General features: G+C 37.8%; 1 protein-coding gene and 1 long non-coding RNA gene across 2 annotated transcripts; both read right to left on the bottom strand.

The window, feature by feature from the left end:
* Positions 1-268: 268 nt before the first annotated feature.
* LOC122279854 lies at positions 269-2,350 on the bottom strand. Its single transcript, XR_006229683.1, has 2 exons — positions 2,152-2,350; positions 269-694 (listed from the first exon to the last, which is right to left on the bottom strand). It is a non-coding gene; the product is annotated as an uncharacterized LOC122279854 (long non-coding RNA).
* Positions 2,351-13,253: 10,903 nt separating this feature from the next.
* On the bottom strand, positions 13,254-15,097 carry LOC122278260 (UPF0481 protein At3g47200-like). The gene has a single exon (XM_043088417.1). It carries the CDS (start codon positions 14,928-14,930, stop codon positions 13,587-13,589), a length of 1,344 nt encoding a protein of 447 aa, XP_042944351.1. The 5' UTR covers positions 14,931-15,097; the 3' UTR covers positions 13,254-13,586.
* Between the last annotated feature and the right edge of the window lie 4,355 nt (positions 15,098-19,452).

Below are 19,452 nucleotides of genomic sequence, written 5' to 3'. Positions count from 1 at the left end.
AATATTAATAAAAACACATTTATACAAAAATGTTGCAAAGCATAATTCAGCTATATTTATTTTAAAAATTAAAAAAATTATTGAAAATCATACTTTTTTTATAAAAGACTATATTATGTGAAAAGCTTTTCTAAATCACTAAAAAGCATAATACTAACATTTTCCATAATAATAAAAATATATAAAAATGAAAAAATAAAATGCTTGCAAGCCTACTAAATATTACATTATTTTGTTATTTACACATTACATTACAAAATACAAAATATGAATTACAAAATCAGATCCTTAGATTAAATCTATTTATGAAGAAATATTGGGGGAAGAAGCTATGGGAAATCCTCAGTTTGCTTATTGGCCTGATTTCAGTCCCTAATTAGAAACACAATAAATTCTATTTAAAAAAAAAATATTGTGTTTAGATTCGACGCACAGCTTCAAAACTCAATCCGAGGGAGGCAGGCTGCCTATACCATCAGCCACTGGCCATTGGAGCTAACATAGAACCTCTGTCAATCTTGTGGCAGAACTGCACAGAAACCACAACTCAATCCCATATCAGTTTCTTGTCAAAAGAAAAAATGGATTAATACACGGTGATGCACATGTTTTGTACTTCACAGCATCCATCGACCAAGGAGTAAAATGGATTCTTAACAATAGACTTCAACCGAGCATGAAATATCTGAGTACCCTGCAAAGAAATAGGCCAATCAGCACCAAACAGACAGAGTTGTTCAAAACACTCAAACTACAGAGTCAAGTTTCATCTCGATGTCTAATTATTATGCAAGAAAATTCATACCACAAAACCTATATTACAGTTTATCAAAGAATAAGTATCGAGCTCTTCATGATAAGTATCAAGCTCTTCATGAGAGTGACTATCTTCATAACACAACATCAGCATGCATGGAATTATCAAGGATGGCTGCTAATGAGGCCCTAAAATGGCATTCATGCTTCTCACTGATGCCTTGACACAACAAGCATGGAAACATCAAAGGATGCTGCTAATGAAGCCAAAAACCAGCATGCAACTTCTTCCAGATAACAAGCATGAAAGACAGTGGCATGTAAAACTGGTACATGTCATGTCTTCAACACCAATGAAAGCTCTCACAACTACTATTTATGACACGTAGGTCATAAATCATAATGGAGTTCATCAATCAGTCGACACAATGCTTCCAGCTGTAACGTATCATCAAAAGCCTTACAAAACCAATTTACTTTAAGTTAGAATGTAGGAAAGAGAATGAAGCTGAAGATGTTTTCAAAGGCCAACAACCCACTGAATATAAACAGCCAGCTGAGGCAACCAAAAAGCCATCCATTAACATAAGAATAAAGGAGGATGGTCATAGTGGCATAATGGGCATAGAAGTCATTCAATGGAAAAACACCCAAAACAAGTTCTAAGGTAAACCAAGCCAAATCTTTTTTCCCAAAAGAACTTCGTTATTCAGTAAATAAGAAAACTGAAGTAATTGCTCTTCCAATGTCTATCATCAGAAGAGAAAATTCAGTGATACAATTTTTCCCCTTTGACAAAACCACATTTAGTTCATATCAAGTTGGAAAGCAAATTTGGTTAGTATAGGTCCTAAAAGGTGGATTTGTTCTCCCATGATTTGGTGTGTTTCATCAGTATAATTACTATTTTCTTATGCTAATTACAAAAAAAAAAAGCACTTTGTGCTTAAAAAAAGTTACAAACCAAGCACAAATGTTCTTTCCCCTCATTTTCCCAGTAACCAAACAGATAAACAAAAAACACAAGGCTAACGCAAATAATATAAATTTTCTTTTAAAGATACTCACTACTAACAATACACTCTCAGAAACGAAAGGCCCAGCAGACTCCAACGATCAAAACTAAAAATGAAGGAACCCTAGATCTAGGCATAAAACACAAAGAAATGAAAACAAAACAGACCCAAATCAACAAAGTAATAAAAAGAAAAAAACCCCTAAAAAACTGTTGCAGATCTCAAAAACCCATAAACAAAAGTATACATGCAGTTCTGAACTACCTTTCACGAAATGAGAATCTCGAGCAAGAGAAACGGTGAGCCTATACAGGGTAGTATACATGCAACCAAGGCTAAAACCCATCAAAAAAAAAGTATACATGCAGATATGAAGTACCTTACACGAAATGGCTATCTCGAGCGTGCCGCGTGGGTCGTTTCCAGACGGGTTTCAGGTGAGAGAGAGACAGGTCTGAGCAGAGAGAGATGCGGTCTGGGCTTGAGAGAGAGAGAGAGAGAGATGAGAGCTAGGGTTTGAAATGGGCAGATGCAGAGCTCGGGCGAGATAGAGAAGGCTGGAAGACAGGAAGAGTGACCGAGGGTTTTTTTTTTCATATATATAACCGGGTACCGGGTTTTAAACCCAGAACCCGCTTTTCAAAACCCTACCCGGACCGGATTGGTCCGGGTTTTTATAATGCGGATTTCGGCCCGGATTTGATCCGGGCCGAAACCCGGAACCGGAATCCGGTTATCCGGATTTTCGGTCCGGGCCAGATGCATGAACAGCCCTAGTTGATGGTTGATCTTGCAAATTTCGAGGACGAAATTTGTTTTTAACGGGGGGAGGATGTGATGACCTGCTTTTACGTGTATTTTCACTGAATGGTTGTTTTTAATTTAATTAATATATTAATTAATTTATTTTAAATTAATGTATTTTAATTAGTTTTTATCTATTTGATGTTGTGTTTAATTTATTTTAGTCGTTTTATGGTTTTTAATATCGTTTTCGGCGGATCTGTTTTGGTTTCCGGAGTGAGGACTGGACCTCATTTCTTTTCCCTTATCTTTTCTTTTCTTTTATTTTCTTTCTTTTTCTTTTTTTATTTTTCTTTCTTTTTTCTTCTTATTCTTCCTTTGCTTTTTCTTTCTTCTTCTTCCTCTCCCGCGTACGCAGCAGCCCCTTTTTCTCCTTCCGTTGCCGCTTGTTTGTCAGCCCATTTCTCCGCCGTCCGGCCACCGTTTAGTGCACCGCCACCACCATTCTCTTCCCCTTCCACCAGAGATCATCCCCACCAATTTTCAGAGCCATCGGACCATCCGTTAGCCTTCGAGAGCCGCCGGAAGTCGCTGCACCTGCTCTATTTTTTTTCCCTGTCGCCTGTTGCTTTCGCAGCCCAGAACCGCCGCTCGCCGGCAACGTGGCCTACACCACCCACCCAGTTTTCTTCCCCTCTCACCGATGAACATCCCCACCAAGTTTCACCTCCATCCGAGCCACCGTTAGCCGCGACGAGCTCCTCCAAACCATACGGTTTTTCACCGTTTTCGACGCCGTCGCACCACCTCCGGCCACCATCTTTTCACAGCTTCTTCCCCTACCTCTTGCTGACCTAAACCACCCATTTCAAGTGATCCATTGCCGGAGCAGCTCCCACGAGCTCAACTCCATTCAGCCCCCTTTTGGCCTTCGACTGCCATTTCCACCACCACCCACGGCCAAAACTCATTTCCCTTAGTTTCATAAATATCTCAAGGTCATTCTCTATCAATCCCGAGCCTTGGTTTTTCCCCGTTCAAAAGTGGGTATTTTACAACCCACGGCCACAGTGAAATTTCACTATTACGTTGCTTTCCTTCCGCCGTTTGCAACGCCGCAAGCTTTCTAAAAATACCATATAGTGCTGTAAGTATTTTTCAAACTCTACTTTTAGATTTAAATATATTTTGCTCATTCAATAAATATTTATCTGTTGGTTGGCTGATTCCGGACTGAGTCCGAGGAGTTCGGGGGTCGGATGGGTTATGGACGGAGTTGCTTGTTTTATTGATTTATGGATGGTTGTTTATTTTTGTGCATTGATATCGCATTTACATGGTGCATGCACATGCATTTTTATTTAATTGAGAAAAGCCTGTTTTATTGGCGTAAGTGGATTTTCGGGTGCGTGTGTATCACGACCCCAAGCCGAGATGGGGTATTATCTCGGTGGAGCTCCTCTGGTCACTCGGGAGCGGAATAAACTGAGTGACGTCCCCTGAGTTGTCGCTGGGCGACGACGGGAGCGGGGGCTAGGGGATGCTTGGCTATGAACGCGCCGAACATTGCTCTACGCCCCAACTCCGTGGCCCTTCACTGGCGAGGGCTAGAGGATGCTTGGCTACGAACACGCGGGGTGCGGAACTGGGCATCGCTCGTCAAGTGTCACATGCGTGGTCGTAACCTGCGGTGTGGCACTGGAGCCAGGGTGTGCGGATGACCCCTAGGGGAGGTCATGGTGCATACAGATTAATTGGATAATGGTTTGAGTTGGATATGGGCCAAATGTGACTTTTGGCGTGATATTTGGAAAGGATATGTTTTTGGGCCAAATGGGATTTTTGGCGTGCGTGGTAAAAATATGATTTTATGGGTTTTACGCATTGGCATCACTTCATGCATATTGTTTGAGTTCTATATGTTTTTATCTGGTGGTGTTTGGATTTTACTTACCTGCGGCACTATTTTTGGTTCCGTAGATTTTGGTGCAGAGATCGAGGATGAGGAGGAGGAGGCTGAGCCCTAGGGCGCGGCTCCGCCGGGGTGCTGAAGTTTATGCTTTGTATTTAGTTTAAAATTATGTTTGTGTCCTGTAATATTTATTTATGTATGTTTTGAATAGTTTTGTATTAAATAAGAAAAATTCTGGTACTTAGTTATTGACTTGCTTTTCGCTGCGTATTTCTCGTGCACATTCATCGCTTTTTCACACACTTGGCACACGTCGATAGGATGATGACCCGTGATGTCATCATCCAAACATCTCGATTTTCCTGTGATCGTGCGTGGGGATTTGGGGGCGTCACAATTATAGTCAATATAATATATATACACTACTATATGAGTACACCAACGGCAAAAAAACTGCGACTCCTCATTTGTGAAAGGAAAGAGTGTCAAATAATATTAAAAATCAGAGTGCAGGATGGATACGGATATACAAGAGTTCTAACTTGACTTACACGACAATCTCTTAACTCACTTCAAGATCTAGCACAGCAAATTATCACAATATCCCAATGCGTGTAAAGCGAAATACCTTGAAATAATTGCTCAATAGATTGGTCAGTATAAATTTTTCACCAAACACCGGACCCTTTATGACTAAATAATAATGCCTGTAATGATGATCATGATTATTATTAATAATAATCATAATATCTGGAATAATAATAATAATGACATGAATATTTAGATTTAATGCTACTGCTTTTACTAACTTGGGCCATTAAGGAATGAAAAACAAATAGGTAAGTTCTAATAGATAAACATGTAATGGGCACGTGGAAAGCATTTGAAAGACATAAAGGAAAGTTTGGTCAAGGGGAGCTGTTAGTTTTTTTGTGCACCCAAAATGATATGAATGAGGGTTTGACATGTATAAAGTCAGAAGAGGTTTAATCATTTACAAAATTAAAATATGAATTCTTGCGATGGTCAACCAATGATTGATTGTACAAGTGTTCGTTCTCACTAGATCATATCAGTAAATATTTAGTAACATTCACAAAATTAAAAGAATAGACATGGGAGTGAGAAAGCAAACAAACTTTGGTTGTTTATTGGTCGATTTCCAAAGGAATGACCATAGTTTAATGCATCTTTATGAACTTTGGTGCTACAAATTCCAGCAAATCATTTAGTGGTATTGGACCAAAGAATTTGAAGTCTATACTTCTACTGATTTGAAGCTAACCGAGAGTTACCACAAGAATAATCATTCTAAACAACAAAGGAAATATCACAAGCTGGGACACCTATTGAAGCCACACATTTCCAATGGTTCAAAAAAACAAAAGACAGCATAAACTTCAATGATTTAATGTACTATATAAGCCATACATTAAATATTCGATTGGCATACAATCATAGTCCTGATTTAATCACATAAATTATATATAAGACATGTATTCATTTTAGTACTATATATATACACATACCAAAACAATCAAAAGTTATTGGATGAAAACGGCCAGCAAGCTATTTTTCATGATTTACATGATCACATTCAGACAAGAATATTGATGGGTACTGCTTTGGATACAAGCAGTGATAATGCAACGAAAGGTAGCAAAACAAAAAAGACAAGAAGCTACTGATGAGGGATCATATGTATAACATATGTCTTGATGGAGAATCAAGACATAGTTAATGACTTTTGGTAATTTTAGCTACCAGTGTAAATTCTAAAATTACATATAAATAACATTGATACAAGACCCTAAACTAATACAAACCCAGAGCATATAAGAGACAGATAGACAAAGCAGATGAAGGGTAGACAAGAGTACTCACGAGGAAATAGCAACATTATTAATGTAAGAAAAGAGTACAAGTTCCATTAACAAGTGTTTTTATCATTATTAAGGTAATAATGTACGCATTAAAATAAAACCAAGGCTGCAAGAGGAGAGTATGTGGAAAACAGAGTTCAAAAAGCCACTATATATATAGACAACACAATGTGTAATGAAAGAAAATAAAATAAAAAATCGTATAACATATTAAAAAAGGTTAAAACCCATGTTAAAACACAGTCGAAGAGTCATAGTTTTTTCAGTGGTCCATTGGATAGATTGAGGAGCTGTGGTTGGGAATCGACATCATGAAAAATTTCGTCAAACTTTAGACTTTCTTATGTCAGAGATACACGCATGCTTTCAAAGTGAAAAACGGGATGTGTGTTTTGCGGATGTCAATATGTTTGTTGCCTCATTTAAATATCATTGACTTAAAAAGCTTTAAGTTAAACTTAGATAGTTTAGTGCACACGAGAAAACATGCATGTACTGTCAAGTTTTAGTAATATTTATTTTTTCTGTCTTAGGATGTGTTTTCTTCAACTTGTAGAAAAAAATTAATCACCTCTCCATGATTGATCCAAAATTGTTGACTATCCTTACAATAATCAGGTTGGATTCACATATATATGACAAGCAAGGTTGATTACTTAATTGGTATTATGTAAAAGATTAGCATCTCTATATAATAAAAGAAAGAGTTTGGACCAAACCCCATAAGAAATCAATAAAATTTACACTAAGTCTCCAACTGAAATGTCCCTCTACAGATCAATTTGGTGAAAATGACCCTTTATAGATCCCAATTTTCTATGAAATGACCTTGCTACACATAATGATTTGGCCCATGTGCCCTACAAGTGATATCAGTTACGAACAAATGCCCATGTTGCATATCCAATGGAGACTACACTTAAAAAAGTAATTAGGTTAAGATTTTGGGTTTGGCAAGACATAAAGATGTATGCTACTTCTCAAAGATTGCATTATGCCTGCTGTTAGGCAGGATAGTGCTGCACAACAATCATACATAGAAATAGCAAAAACACTAAGCCACATCTCACCTGAATGTTTTAAATTAACATAGACCCCAATATCAATTCAAACTACTTTTAGTAATTTTTTTAAACAGAAAAAGATAGAAACCTCTGTTATATGGGATTTATGGTATAAGCTAGATATGGAGACAGACAGCTAGCTAGGGTAACAAAGAGTTCTGATGATTACATTGGATTGTGTAGAATAAAAACAACCAGTTCTGTTTTATCGCCATGAAAGTTTCTTCCATATGTAAGACAGTATCAAGGGGTAGCTAGCATTGCTAAAGTGAGAAAGTATTTAAGGTATGGCTGTTTTGGGTCATCAGGTTAGTGTTTTAAAACTGGTAATGATTTGCTAGTTTTGGAACACTAGCAAACGTGTCAATCTCTCCAACAAAACAATGGGACCTGCCATGTTTTATTAATTTTAGTCAAGTCCAGTGATCTATACCTACATGTTTTGGTGACCATGTCAAATGAAAAATGTAAAATTATTGAATTAGGAATGACTACATGATTTTACACATTACAAATATATTGGGAAATATAATTGAACATCTTTTATCAGGATTCTAAAACTTGTAAACATAAGAAAATATTATATATATATATATATATATATAAAGAACAAGCATTTCTATACTGAATGAGAGGCTGAAAGGTATCATAGAAAGTGGTTTAATCAAACTATTCTGGTTTAGGTTGATAAGACTACAAAGGTCAGGACATAAAGAAATATTCATGTAAGTTTCTGTCTCTTATCTTTTGAAAAGTATGGATAAATTGTAAATCTGGCCCTAAAACTTGATTGTTGGATGATGATGGGGATCATCAAAAGATGCAACTAAGTTAATACCAGTTAGTTTGACAGTACAATAAATAGGTTTGACAGATGGAAAATAGATGCATAATGGCTTGACTATTTAGGTTGTGGTTCGAGCAGCTCAACAATGCCCATAATTACTAAAATCAAAGAAATTAAGCATATAATTTCCCTTTTAAGTTTCATATAATTTTATTTTCCAATTTGCAACTAATATAATAAAATCTTTCCCCTACTTATAGGAGTTTATCGAAGAAATAGTTTTTTTCTCTAGAAACTAGAAAGACTGCGATATCATTTCATTAATTATCATCGTTGATAACAATTGAATCAATATGGATTGTCATTTAATTTCATCTAAAATTATGGTTTTAGGAAATGGTTGAGATTGTAATTGTTAAAGCCTGTATGAATTCGTAAGTGCACTTGAAAGGAAGAAAATTGGGAGTGTTTCTAGAATGAAGTCTTGATCTGAGGCCCAGTCAATGAGAGATTGTACAAATTAGACTCCTCAAGTCATCATTCGCACAACTGCAGGGTTGCCAGTAAGGTTAGTGGAGGTCCAAGTTAAGAGTGTCAAAAAAATCTGAGATTCATTACCTGGGTTAGTTGTATGCAGAGATCATCATGATAAATAACTAAAAATCTGAGAATAATGCATTAACATGATGATCAGCCAGACAACTATTGTAGAGTAGTTTGCTTAAGTAATTAATTTTATAAAGTGCGAAAAGGACGGGAGTAGTGTCATCATCATTGATACATCAATCAAGCATGCTTTGAAAGATTTGGTTGTGTTTTTGTTTCCTGGAAAATGTATAACATCCAGAATATGTGGGTTTTCATTTAACCGCCACCAACACCTTGTACATATTATATATATATATATTGGCTAGCTAGTGGAGTCGCTTCATTCACATATATAATGTCTGGTCGCAACTCACAATCAAACAATATAATATATCTTTTATATTATAAGCTAATTCAATTCGGCTTCCCAATATTAGATTGAAAATTTCGAATTACTTAGAAAACAACAAATAATTAAGACGACACCACTTCCAAATTATATATATATATATATCCTGATCATGAGGTCTAAATTAGTCTCCTGAAAATTGTAGTACTAGTTAGCTAGCTAGTTCTCTGCTTATACTTTTGGGTGCCCTAGCTTAATAATAATTCATAAATTAAACGGTAGTGATCGAAATAAGAACATTAATCACAAAAATAGCTAGCTAGAGACAATTTAAAAGATACTTATATATATATATATATAATGATCATTGGTGATTGGTGCATGCATGATTGATGGGAATTGGCCGGGGACAAGTTTAAGACTTCAGTACTGCAACTAGCTACCTAGCTGGGTCATTAATTAATACATGACCTGCTTTTGTTTTCAGCTGTTTGCCACAAGTTCACATACATACCTACATACATACATACATACATACATACATATATACATACATACATATATATATGTATGTATGTATGTATGTACTCGTGTGTAGGATTAATGGGGATTAGTATGTTTGTGTACGTGCCTTTGTTGTTTAAACAAAGGCATTAATTGGGTCCCTGGAGAGCGAGCAGCATACTCAAATTTTATAATTCTGTCAGTCTTGCTAGCTAGGACCCGATGATCCTTGCAACTCAAAAATGGCCATTTGATTTTAGAGTTGCATTGATTTCCAACTTCTATGTGAAGATCAATGTCCACATATAAATCATAAATGCATGCAAGACAAAGATATATGGAGTTCACAAATTAAATAGATCATATGAGTCCTCCCTCCCTAATTAAAACCATGTGCAGAGGGAGAGAGCATTCCGGATAACCTGTTTCAGCGTTTGATATATACTTTCGAAACAGAAGTTTTTCCTGGTGAGAAGGTATATTTATTTTGTTGTTCTTCACATTCCTTAAAAACCTGATCTTAGCTTGCTGAATTTATGACCATATATATATATATATATTATAATACGGCTTGGATAAAATTTATACAGGCCAGTTTGTGGTTATCTAGTTGGGATGTTCTGTCATACTATATACTTTTGTAGACTGTAGTATGTATATATATATACTATATATATATACACACATCAATCCTTGCATTATATGTATGCCAGATTTATGGAAGGTCTCTCCGCGCGCAACATGATAAGCATGTAAGGTGCATGCCGACTCTAACCACGTATCTTTGTAGTAAAAAGGAGCCTGGATGGTTAATTATATACACACACACCATACATGAGTACCCAACCATATAACGTGATAAAGAGAACATTTCTACATATATAGTTTATATTATCATTCTGCAGGCTACTAATTTGGGCCAATATTGGATAACCCTGAATTTCATAACTCATGTGGGGTTTGGATGCAGACAGCAGACAGCAGACCAGCATAAAAGATTTAATGCATGCTCATATACTGCAGAGCGAAAAGGGACATTTCGTGACCTATAGCAAATGCTGAGTTGGCAAGATAATAAATCACAGTTGGGATAGATGTACGTACCCATTAAATGCCATAGGTTTCATGGCGGATCGAGACAACAACCAAAGCGGTAACTTTCTTGACATTTCACATTAAACGGAATAACTACTAGTATCTTTTTTCATCCCATACCGATGTGATGGAAAAAGATACTAGTAGTATTCATCCTTTAGTTAATACCAACACCTTTATTCTAGCAATAAGTAGGTTTGACAGATGGAAAATCCATGCATAATGGCTTGACCATTTAGGTTGTGGTTTGAGAAGCTCAACAATGCCCATATATAATTACTTAAAATACATTCTATTTTTTTTTTTTTTTTAATTTACCTTGTAAGTTTCAACCATTTTATTTTCCAATTTGCTACTAAAATGAAAAGTCTTTCCCCTACTTACAGGAGTGTGTACCTCAGAAATAGTTTTTTTCTCTAGAAACTAGAAAGCCTTTCTACATGTCATTAATTATCATCTTCGAAAATCACATGACATCAATATGGATTTTCATTTAATTTCCTCCTAAAAGTATGTTATTAGGACTTGGTTGAGATTGTAATTGTTAATTAACTTGATGAATTCGTAAGTGCACTTGAAAGGAAGCCAATTGAGAGTGTTTCTAGAATGAAGTCTTGCTCTGAAGCCCAGTCAATGAGAGATTGTCCTAATTAGAGTCCTCAAGTCATCATTGGTGAATAATCAAATTATCTAATACCCACAACTGATTGGCAATCCAAACATAAGAGGCAAATATACAACCAGTATAATGCAAATAGAGGCACATGCAAATCAGTTTCACAGAGGAATACATAAAAATTTGTGTACATCTAAAAACAACACCTTTTGTAATGAAAACTACAAGAAATGGGAGATACCTATAGCCTCGATTGATCATCTTTGAAAACAGATGATTGATATCTTCAGATTAGAAATGGAGGCACGGAATCGTCTAGGGTAAGCGAAGGTGGAAACATAGGACGTAGCTTCCCAAACGGAGACAATATTCAAGTTGAGAGAAGGCTATGTGCACACTAGGGTTTACGATTGGGAGATTAAAATCTTCTTCCCAATTGGTGAACCAAAAACGGCTCTAGAGAAGGTAATCGTGGGGAAATGGGAATGGGAGAATCGGTAACCCAGGCGAGGAGCTGAAGCCGTTGTTGCACGCTGGGAAGGGTTTTTGAAAGCAAGGATTGAGAATGGAAACTGGAGTTTGTTGTGGGAATGGGTCGAAGTGCAGATGAGCTCCAGTCTCGGTCGAAGTGGGCAGACAAGGGGAAAAAAAGGTTAGGGGAAATTTCCAAAGTGAAATAGGGTGTTTGGCACGGCACTTCAATCCTAGCGAAAATCACATGCTGCAAAACAAGAATGTTACACACAACAATCAAAACCGTCTTAATAACACAAAAAGTCGTTGCAAATTTCGGTAATGAACAGGAATTTTTTTTTTTTGCAACGATTTTTTTCATTACAATAACCTAAAAATCGCTGCAAATACAACTAAAGGAAAATTACTGTTTTAAAATTCCACAATGTATTAAAATCGCTGCTTTTGATAATCTATTGCAACGATTTCATTTCCAACAAAATAAAAATCGCTGCAAAAGGTCCATTTTCTTGCAGTGAACGAAAGTAATAACAAAAATAAGCTAGATGGTGGGGGTAAAGTAAGAATCTTGGATTTGTCCGGAGGATGATACTGAAGATACAATATTGAAGCTACAGAGGGAAAGGTTCCAAAAATATTCATTAAGCTCAAATATTGAAACTACGAGTTTAAGAAAATGGAATAGTGACATCATGCATCAACACATAAGCAATAGTTTGAACGATCGATGTTTCCCAACTTCTTAATTGTTGTATTAGTTATAATATTTGTTATCTTTTTAATTAAATTAAGTCCAAAGATTTTCCTTCCAAACCATTTTCAACTTCGAGAAATAAATCTATGCAATTTTGTAGTAGATTCCAGTCAGGACGGTAACTAATAAGTAAAATGATTTAAGCAAGCACACTTTATTTTACATTAATAAAGATATTGGATATGCATGTACGTCTGGAATTAAACTCAAAAGGTAACAAAAAAGAATTTTAATAAGTATACATATCTATTGAAATTAGATAAGATTTATGGTCTAATATGTAAATCCTGCGTACCTTTTAATAAATTATGTCTAATACAAAGTTGAGTATAAGTTACAACAATGCTATAAAATGAAAAGAGAACAAAAAAACTGAGAAGTGAGTAAATGAGGCTACAAATTAATGGCCGAAGCCCTCTTTGCAGCTTTCTTACCCAAGTGGCCGGGCATCATGCCCTCAAAGGAATTAACTCCCATAATTTTTTTTTGGGCAAGTAAATCCCACGATATCAAAACAAACGGTCTGACTTTTTCTTAACATGCCATGAAACCTTACAGTAGTAAAGCCTAGGCGTAGAATTGTTAAAAATACATGGAGAAATACGCAAAGGTTTTTGAGGATATTTGAAGTACTCCCAATAACGAAAGGCTTACACATAAAGACTTAATCAATGGAAAGACAAACACACGTACTCCTACGCTGATTACGAGTGCCAGCCGAAAGAGATGATAACACATTAATAGTCCTTGAAACACAAACACACGTACTTCTACGCTGATTACGAGTGCCAGCTGAAAGAGATTACACATTAATAGTCCTTGAAACAAACAAGCGACAAGATGTAAAAGTAAAACAAGCACACTAGAAGATTTGTAGCATGATGAACAAACAGCTAAACAGCTAACTAACTTATCTGCTAATCAAACAGACCGCATATAACTTGAGCATGATGTAGCTTCCCCATACGGCACCTTTGTAGCTGGTCATGGAAGACATGCACTGCAAGACGTAACAGACGGATCGAGTAGGAGAAATTCAGCCCATTATTTAGGATTCATATAAGCGTAGATGGTGTAGTAGGTCTGCAAAAAGGTTAATACTAAGAGCACACCGGCTGCCAATAACGAAATGAATGACCATGGCGTATTAAAGTACATAAGCTTGAACCCCGCCCATTGCACTTTCCACTTGTCATTATAACGACGGTTTACGTTCTCAAAAAAGTTGTATAAATAAAACTGATCGGTTTCAACAACCATCTCCTTCCCAAAGCTGTTGATGAATTGCACGACCACGCTGTTATCCATATCATAATTGTCAAAGATGTTGCATTCGTAAAGGTACTCGACGTCCTTGGCTGTGTTTACTAAGCAGTCCAAGAAATAGGCGTAAGTTGTGATGTGCTTGGAGCTTCTGTTGTCCAACTGCTCGAATGCCCGACAGTTCACCACGAAAGAGTGCATGAAGTAGTTGACGGTTATTTTGGGCATCTCAATCACTCCGTTCTTGAATGTCACAGCCAAGAAGCTGTCAGCCGCCTCACGCAGTTTTATCTTAATCCCTGCTTTGACGAGCTTCGTGATGTAGTGTATCCCCGGTAGTGTTTCTGAGTTTCTCCCCGTTGGGGGCTGACCTAGATCGGGGGTGATAAAACTTCGCCGAACCAAGTCCAGCAAATGCAAGCTGCTCTCATTGAGATGCACGCTCATCTTTCTGAGTTCTTCTTCGGATCTTGGCATTACCTTGTTAAAGAATCTCAAAGCAAGCAACGACAAAGGATAGTCCTCATCAGGCATTTTGGAAGTTTCAAATAACTTTTTTAGAACAACAAAGGGGATCTGATTCTCAAGCAGAAGAAGATCCCTGTAGAAGCGTGGTATTGCCCATACCTCCACGGAGGCGAGAGGGTGATTAGACTCAATCTTTTTCGATTTTCCAAGTATTCGAAACAATTCTAATATAAAACAACCATCAAGAACCAGCATTGCGAGGAACAGATCGTCCTTCTTGGACTTGAACTCGATATTTTCAACTTCTGGGCGTATGATGTCCGTCAAATTTTCCATGCTTTTTCGGGCGTGGGAAAGTAGAATGTTACAGAACTGCTGCTTGTCCTTTTTTATCACAAGGAGGGGTTCATTTTCCGCGTACTTGAATTTCTTGCAGTTGTAGTGCCCGATGGAGACAGCGCGGGGCTTGAAACATCTTGTGCCGTAGAGCTCGACGAGTGTCTTGGGAACACTGTAGAAGCAGCAATTCTGTGTTGAAGTATCGGAGGCCCCAATTTCCAAGTCCAGAACAGGCTCCACACCGTCAGGCATCGGGGGCGCTCTTGCCGGTTTTTTCAGTACTGAACCTTGTTTTATTTTCGTAGTAACCTTGACCATCTTGCCTGCCGCCTGGTTTAGATTCTGGGTGTGAAGTTGGCGATCAAAGGTATGAACCTATTTGATGGAAGTTTTACAGAGGATTGGAGGGGAACATGACGACATGTCAAGGTTGGCTACACATGACGATGAGAATTGTGGGTGACAATAATTTATTACGAATTGGCAGATTGTATGAGAATTTAGGTTAATTTATAATTATGTTAATGGAACATTATTAGATGAAAGCTTGACTTTATTCTCAGGATATTGGACAACAAGTCAACAATATGCATGAATAATAAGAAAAAAAAAACATTTTTTTTTTTATAAAATGAAAATATTATTTTGCCTTTAATTACTAGATAAATATTAAAATTTCAATTTAAAATTTTAATTCACGAGAGCATCCATTATCCATTCTATTTTTACGTGTTGAGGGTCCTTTGGAGTTATTACTATCTAGGAACGTTATTGGTTGAGAAATTGACTTCAATTGACATGAAGGATTTAGAAATTATTTAATAGGTACCAAACTAATGACAAGAGTTTTTATGGCTCTGATTTTAGTACGAGTCACTCCATAATTGTTTCTCATATTTTCATGGGACATTGAGGGGAACATGTCAAGGTAGGGGGGGATTTAGGAGCTGCCTCTTTTTTCAAATTTAGGGTCCCGCAAATTTATTATGGGGAGCATTATTATTCAGAGCTTGACTTCTTCTTTAGGATACCTATCAAATGTTGAAGGTCCCTCCATGTGTTGTCCATACATTGCCCATGTGATCATGTGCCCATGTGGTGATGTTTTTCACATGTGCCTCCAGGTGAATTAAGCATTGCATTGCAGCGCATATGTGGAGAGAGAGGAGCTGATCTTCTCCTATCTGAAGCATTAAACCATCCCATTGACAGAGTGAAGTGAGAAGTGTGTGTAGTGCCATTTGAGATAGAGAGTTGTTTTGAATATAGTGTTTCCACTCAGTAGACGTAGGCAAATTGCCGAACCACTTAAATATTATCTCTATCTATTTTGTGTTTATTTTCTGGGAAGCTCAAGGCATAACAATTGGCATCAGAGTTTCGATTCGTGCTACCTAGAAAATTGCAGTTGATGGAAATCAAATTTTGATCACACCACAACGTTCCTCTTGTCAAGACGGATCCGTTGCCACAAACGGCATCGAAAACGAACACCGGAGGAGCCCGCACGTGCCTCTAGAAGTTGGAGAGTGTGATTCATGCGCCTCAATCGTAGCCAAAGGAAGAAGACGACTGAAACACACGCGCCTCCACGCGCATCTGAGGTTGAAAATGCATGAGTTACACGTCCCCACGCGCCCTACAGAGCTTCAGCGCGTTTCCTACACGCGCCTCACTCGCCCCACGCGCACAAAGGAGCTGCTGCGAGTGTACTCCCCGCGCCAACCAGACGCCCTACTCAGCGCGTGCATCTCACGCTCCAGATGATCAGGACCGTCCGTTTTTCAGATCCATTTTGGGCTTGATCTAAGCCATTTGGATTCCGATTTCAACGATCAAATAGTGTTTTCCAACTATTTGGATCATTCCGAACTCATCCGTATGGTTAAAATTTTGAAATATTGTGTCTAAATTTTCTAAATTCAAATGGAAAGATCTGGAAGAGATAGGAGTTCTAAAAATGCCAGTAGCTCTGGACGTCAGTCCACAATGTCAAGTTTGAAGTTGAGAAGTTCGATGGAACAAGCAACTTCGGCATGTGGCAGTGTGAAGTCATGGACGTTTTGATCTAACAAGAGTTGGATATTGCGGTGGAAGGAAAGCTAGATGATATGACTAATTAGGGTTGGAAGAAGCTTAATACTCAAGCTTGTAGTACAATCCGATTATACCTTGCCAAAGAATAGAAGTATTTTGTCATGAGAGAGACAAATGCTAGGGTACTTTGGCAGAAATTGAAGGATAAGTTCATGAAGAAGAGCATTGAGAGCCACTTGCACTCTTCAGATTCCAATTTCGTGAAGGTATTTCAATGTCTGAACATCTGAACAATTATAACCAAATTCTTGCTGATTTGTTAAAGTTGAATGTTAAAATCGAAGATGAAGATAAAGCTTTACTTTTGTTAAATTCATTGCCTGATACATATGAGCATTTAATTACTACTCTATTGTATTAGAAGGAAAAGATTAGTTTTGAAGATGTATCTAGTTCTTTAATTAGCAATGAGTACCGAAAAAAGGATAAGTAGGTACAACAAGATACATCAAGTGAAGCTCTAACAGCAAGAGGGAGACCACAGTCAAGGTATCCCAGAAAGAAGAAAGGTTTTCAATCGAAAACCTGAGCCACATCACGTGGTTCATCAGTCGAAAGAAAGCTCGCCAGAGACGAATGTTCCTTTTGTCACAACAAAGGACACTGGAAGAAGGATTGTCCCAAGCTGAAGGGACAACAGCAGAATCAACCCACCACAGCCAATGTCGTGGACAGAGATGATGATTCAGATTTTTCTTTGATAAGTTCATCATCCATTTGTCATTCCGATGAATGGATTATGGATTCCGGATGTACCTATCACATGTGTCCCAATCGGGACTGGTTTATTGACTTTACAAAGATTGAAGGTGGAGCAGTACTTATGGGCAATGACAGTGCCTGTAAGACTCAAAGAATATGTAGCATTCGGTTAAAGCTGGACGATGGCAGCGTCAAGACTCTGACAAAAGTTCGGTACGTTCCGGACTTGCGGAACAATCTCATCTCACTAGGATCTCTGGATTCAAAGGGATTCAGAATCACCATTGAAGACGGAACTCTCCAAGTACTAATTGGAGTTTAGGTGGCTATGAAGGGTTTGAGGCGAGGAAACTTGTACTTCTTGCAAGGAAGTACTGTCGATGGAAGAGCTTCCACAGGCTGTGAGAAGCTAGATGAGACTGATGCTGACACCTCCAGTCTGTGGCATATGCGTATGGGACACGCAGGAGAAAAAACTTTGCAAACACTGGTGAAGCAAGACTTACTCAAAGGTGCCAAGATTGGTAAACTGTCTTTCTGTGAGCACTGTATATTGAGGAAGCAGAGGCAGATCAAGTTTGGAACCGCTGTACACAATACACAGGAAATACTTGACTATGTACACTCTGATGTTTGGGGACCTACCCAAAATGTATCTTTGGGAGGTAAACATTGGTTTGTAACTTTTGTAGATGATTATTCTTGTCGTGTGTGGGTATATACGATGAAGAACAAAGATGAAGTGCTACAAATCTTCCTTAATTGGAAGAAAATGGTTGACACTCAGACCGACAGAAAGATCAAGCAGCTCAGATCTGATAATGGAGGTGAATACACTTCAGATCCCTTCATGGAAGTATGCTAGAGAGAGGGAATTGTCAGACACTTCACAGTGCGAGGTACGCTGCAGCAGAATGGTGTGGCAGAATGAATGAATCGTACTTTACTAGTAGAGAAAGTGCGATGTATGTTGCTGGATGTTGGATTCAGTAAACAATTTTGGGCTGAAGTTGTGACATATGCCTGCCACCTCATCAACCGACTACCCACAGCCGCCAATGACGGGAAGACACCCACTGAAATGTGGAGAGATACACATGCTACTGATTATGACTCTTTACACATTTTTGGATGTCCTACTTATTATCATAATAAAGAAAGTAAGCTTGATCCTAGAGCCAAGAAAGCAAAATTCTTGAGCTTTAGTACTGGTGTAAAAGGGTATAGACTTTGGTGCATAGAGTCTAAAAAGGTGATCATCGGTAGAGATGTTACCTTCAACGAATCTGAGATGCTTAAGTCACATAAGCATAAAGATTCTAATGAAGGCAGCCATGATAGCGAAACACCTGGTGATTCGCAAAAGGTGGAGTTTTCCACTCGAAAGGATTCAGGAGAAACAAATGGAGAGCACGGACAAGATGAGGTTGATAGTCCAATCACAGTACCTCCAATACAACCTGAATCAATAGCAACCAATAGACCGAGACGAGAGAAACGTGTACCTACACGTTTTGCAGACTATGTGACATATGCATTACCAGCTGAAGGGGGTGAGATCCCAACCGCTTACAGAGAAGCCATACAATCCAGTGAATAGGTTGAGTGGATAAAGGCAATGAATGAAGAGATGCATTCTCTTTACTAGAACCAGACTTAGGAGCTTGTGCCACTTCCAAAAGGAAAGAAGACAATTGGCTGTAAATGGATTTTCAATCAGAAAGATGATCAAGCTGCTAAAAATGGATTGCGATACAAAGCTAGGTTGGTAGCCAAGGGCTACGCTCAGACAGAGGGAATTGACTACAGTGAAGTATTCTCTCCTGTTGTGAAGCATTCATCCATTCGGATATTGCTAGCTTTGATTGCACAATATGATATTGAGTTAGCACAGCTTGATGTAAAGACAGCTTTCTTACATGGTGATCTGGAAAAGGAGATTTATCTGTCTTAACCAAAAGGATTCAAAGAAGCTGGCAAAGAAAATTGGGTAGGCAGTCTGAAGAAGTCTCTCTATGGCTTGAAGCAGTCACCTCGGCAA

This window comes from Carya illinoinensis, chromosome 10, assembly GCF_018687715.1.
Source record: "Carya illinoinensis cultivar Pawnee chromosome 10, C.illinoinensisPawnee_v1, whole genome shotgun sequence".
NCBI lineage: Eukaryota > Viridiplantae > Streptophyta > Magnoliopsida > Fagales > Juglandaceae > Carya > Carya illinoinensis.
The sequence above is the reverse complement of the archived record's forward strand: the minus strand, read 5'-3'. Positions and strand labels throughout refer to the sequence as shown.

Coding starts and splice junctions, on each gene's coding strand:
- LOC122278260 (XM_043088417.1), bottom strand. CDS start 14,930: ATGGTCAAGGTTACTACGAAAATAAAACAAGGTTCAGTACTGAAAAAA.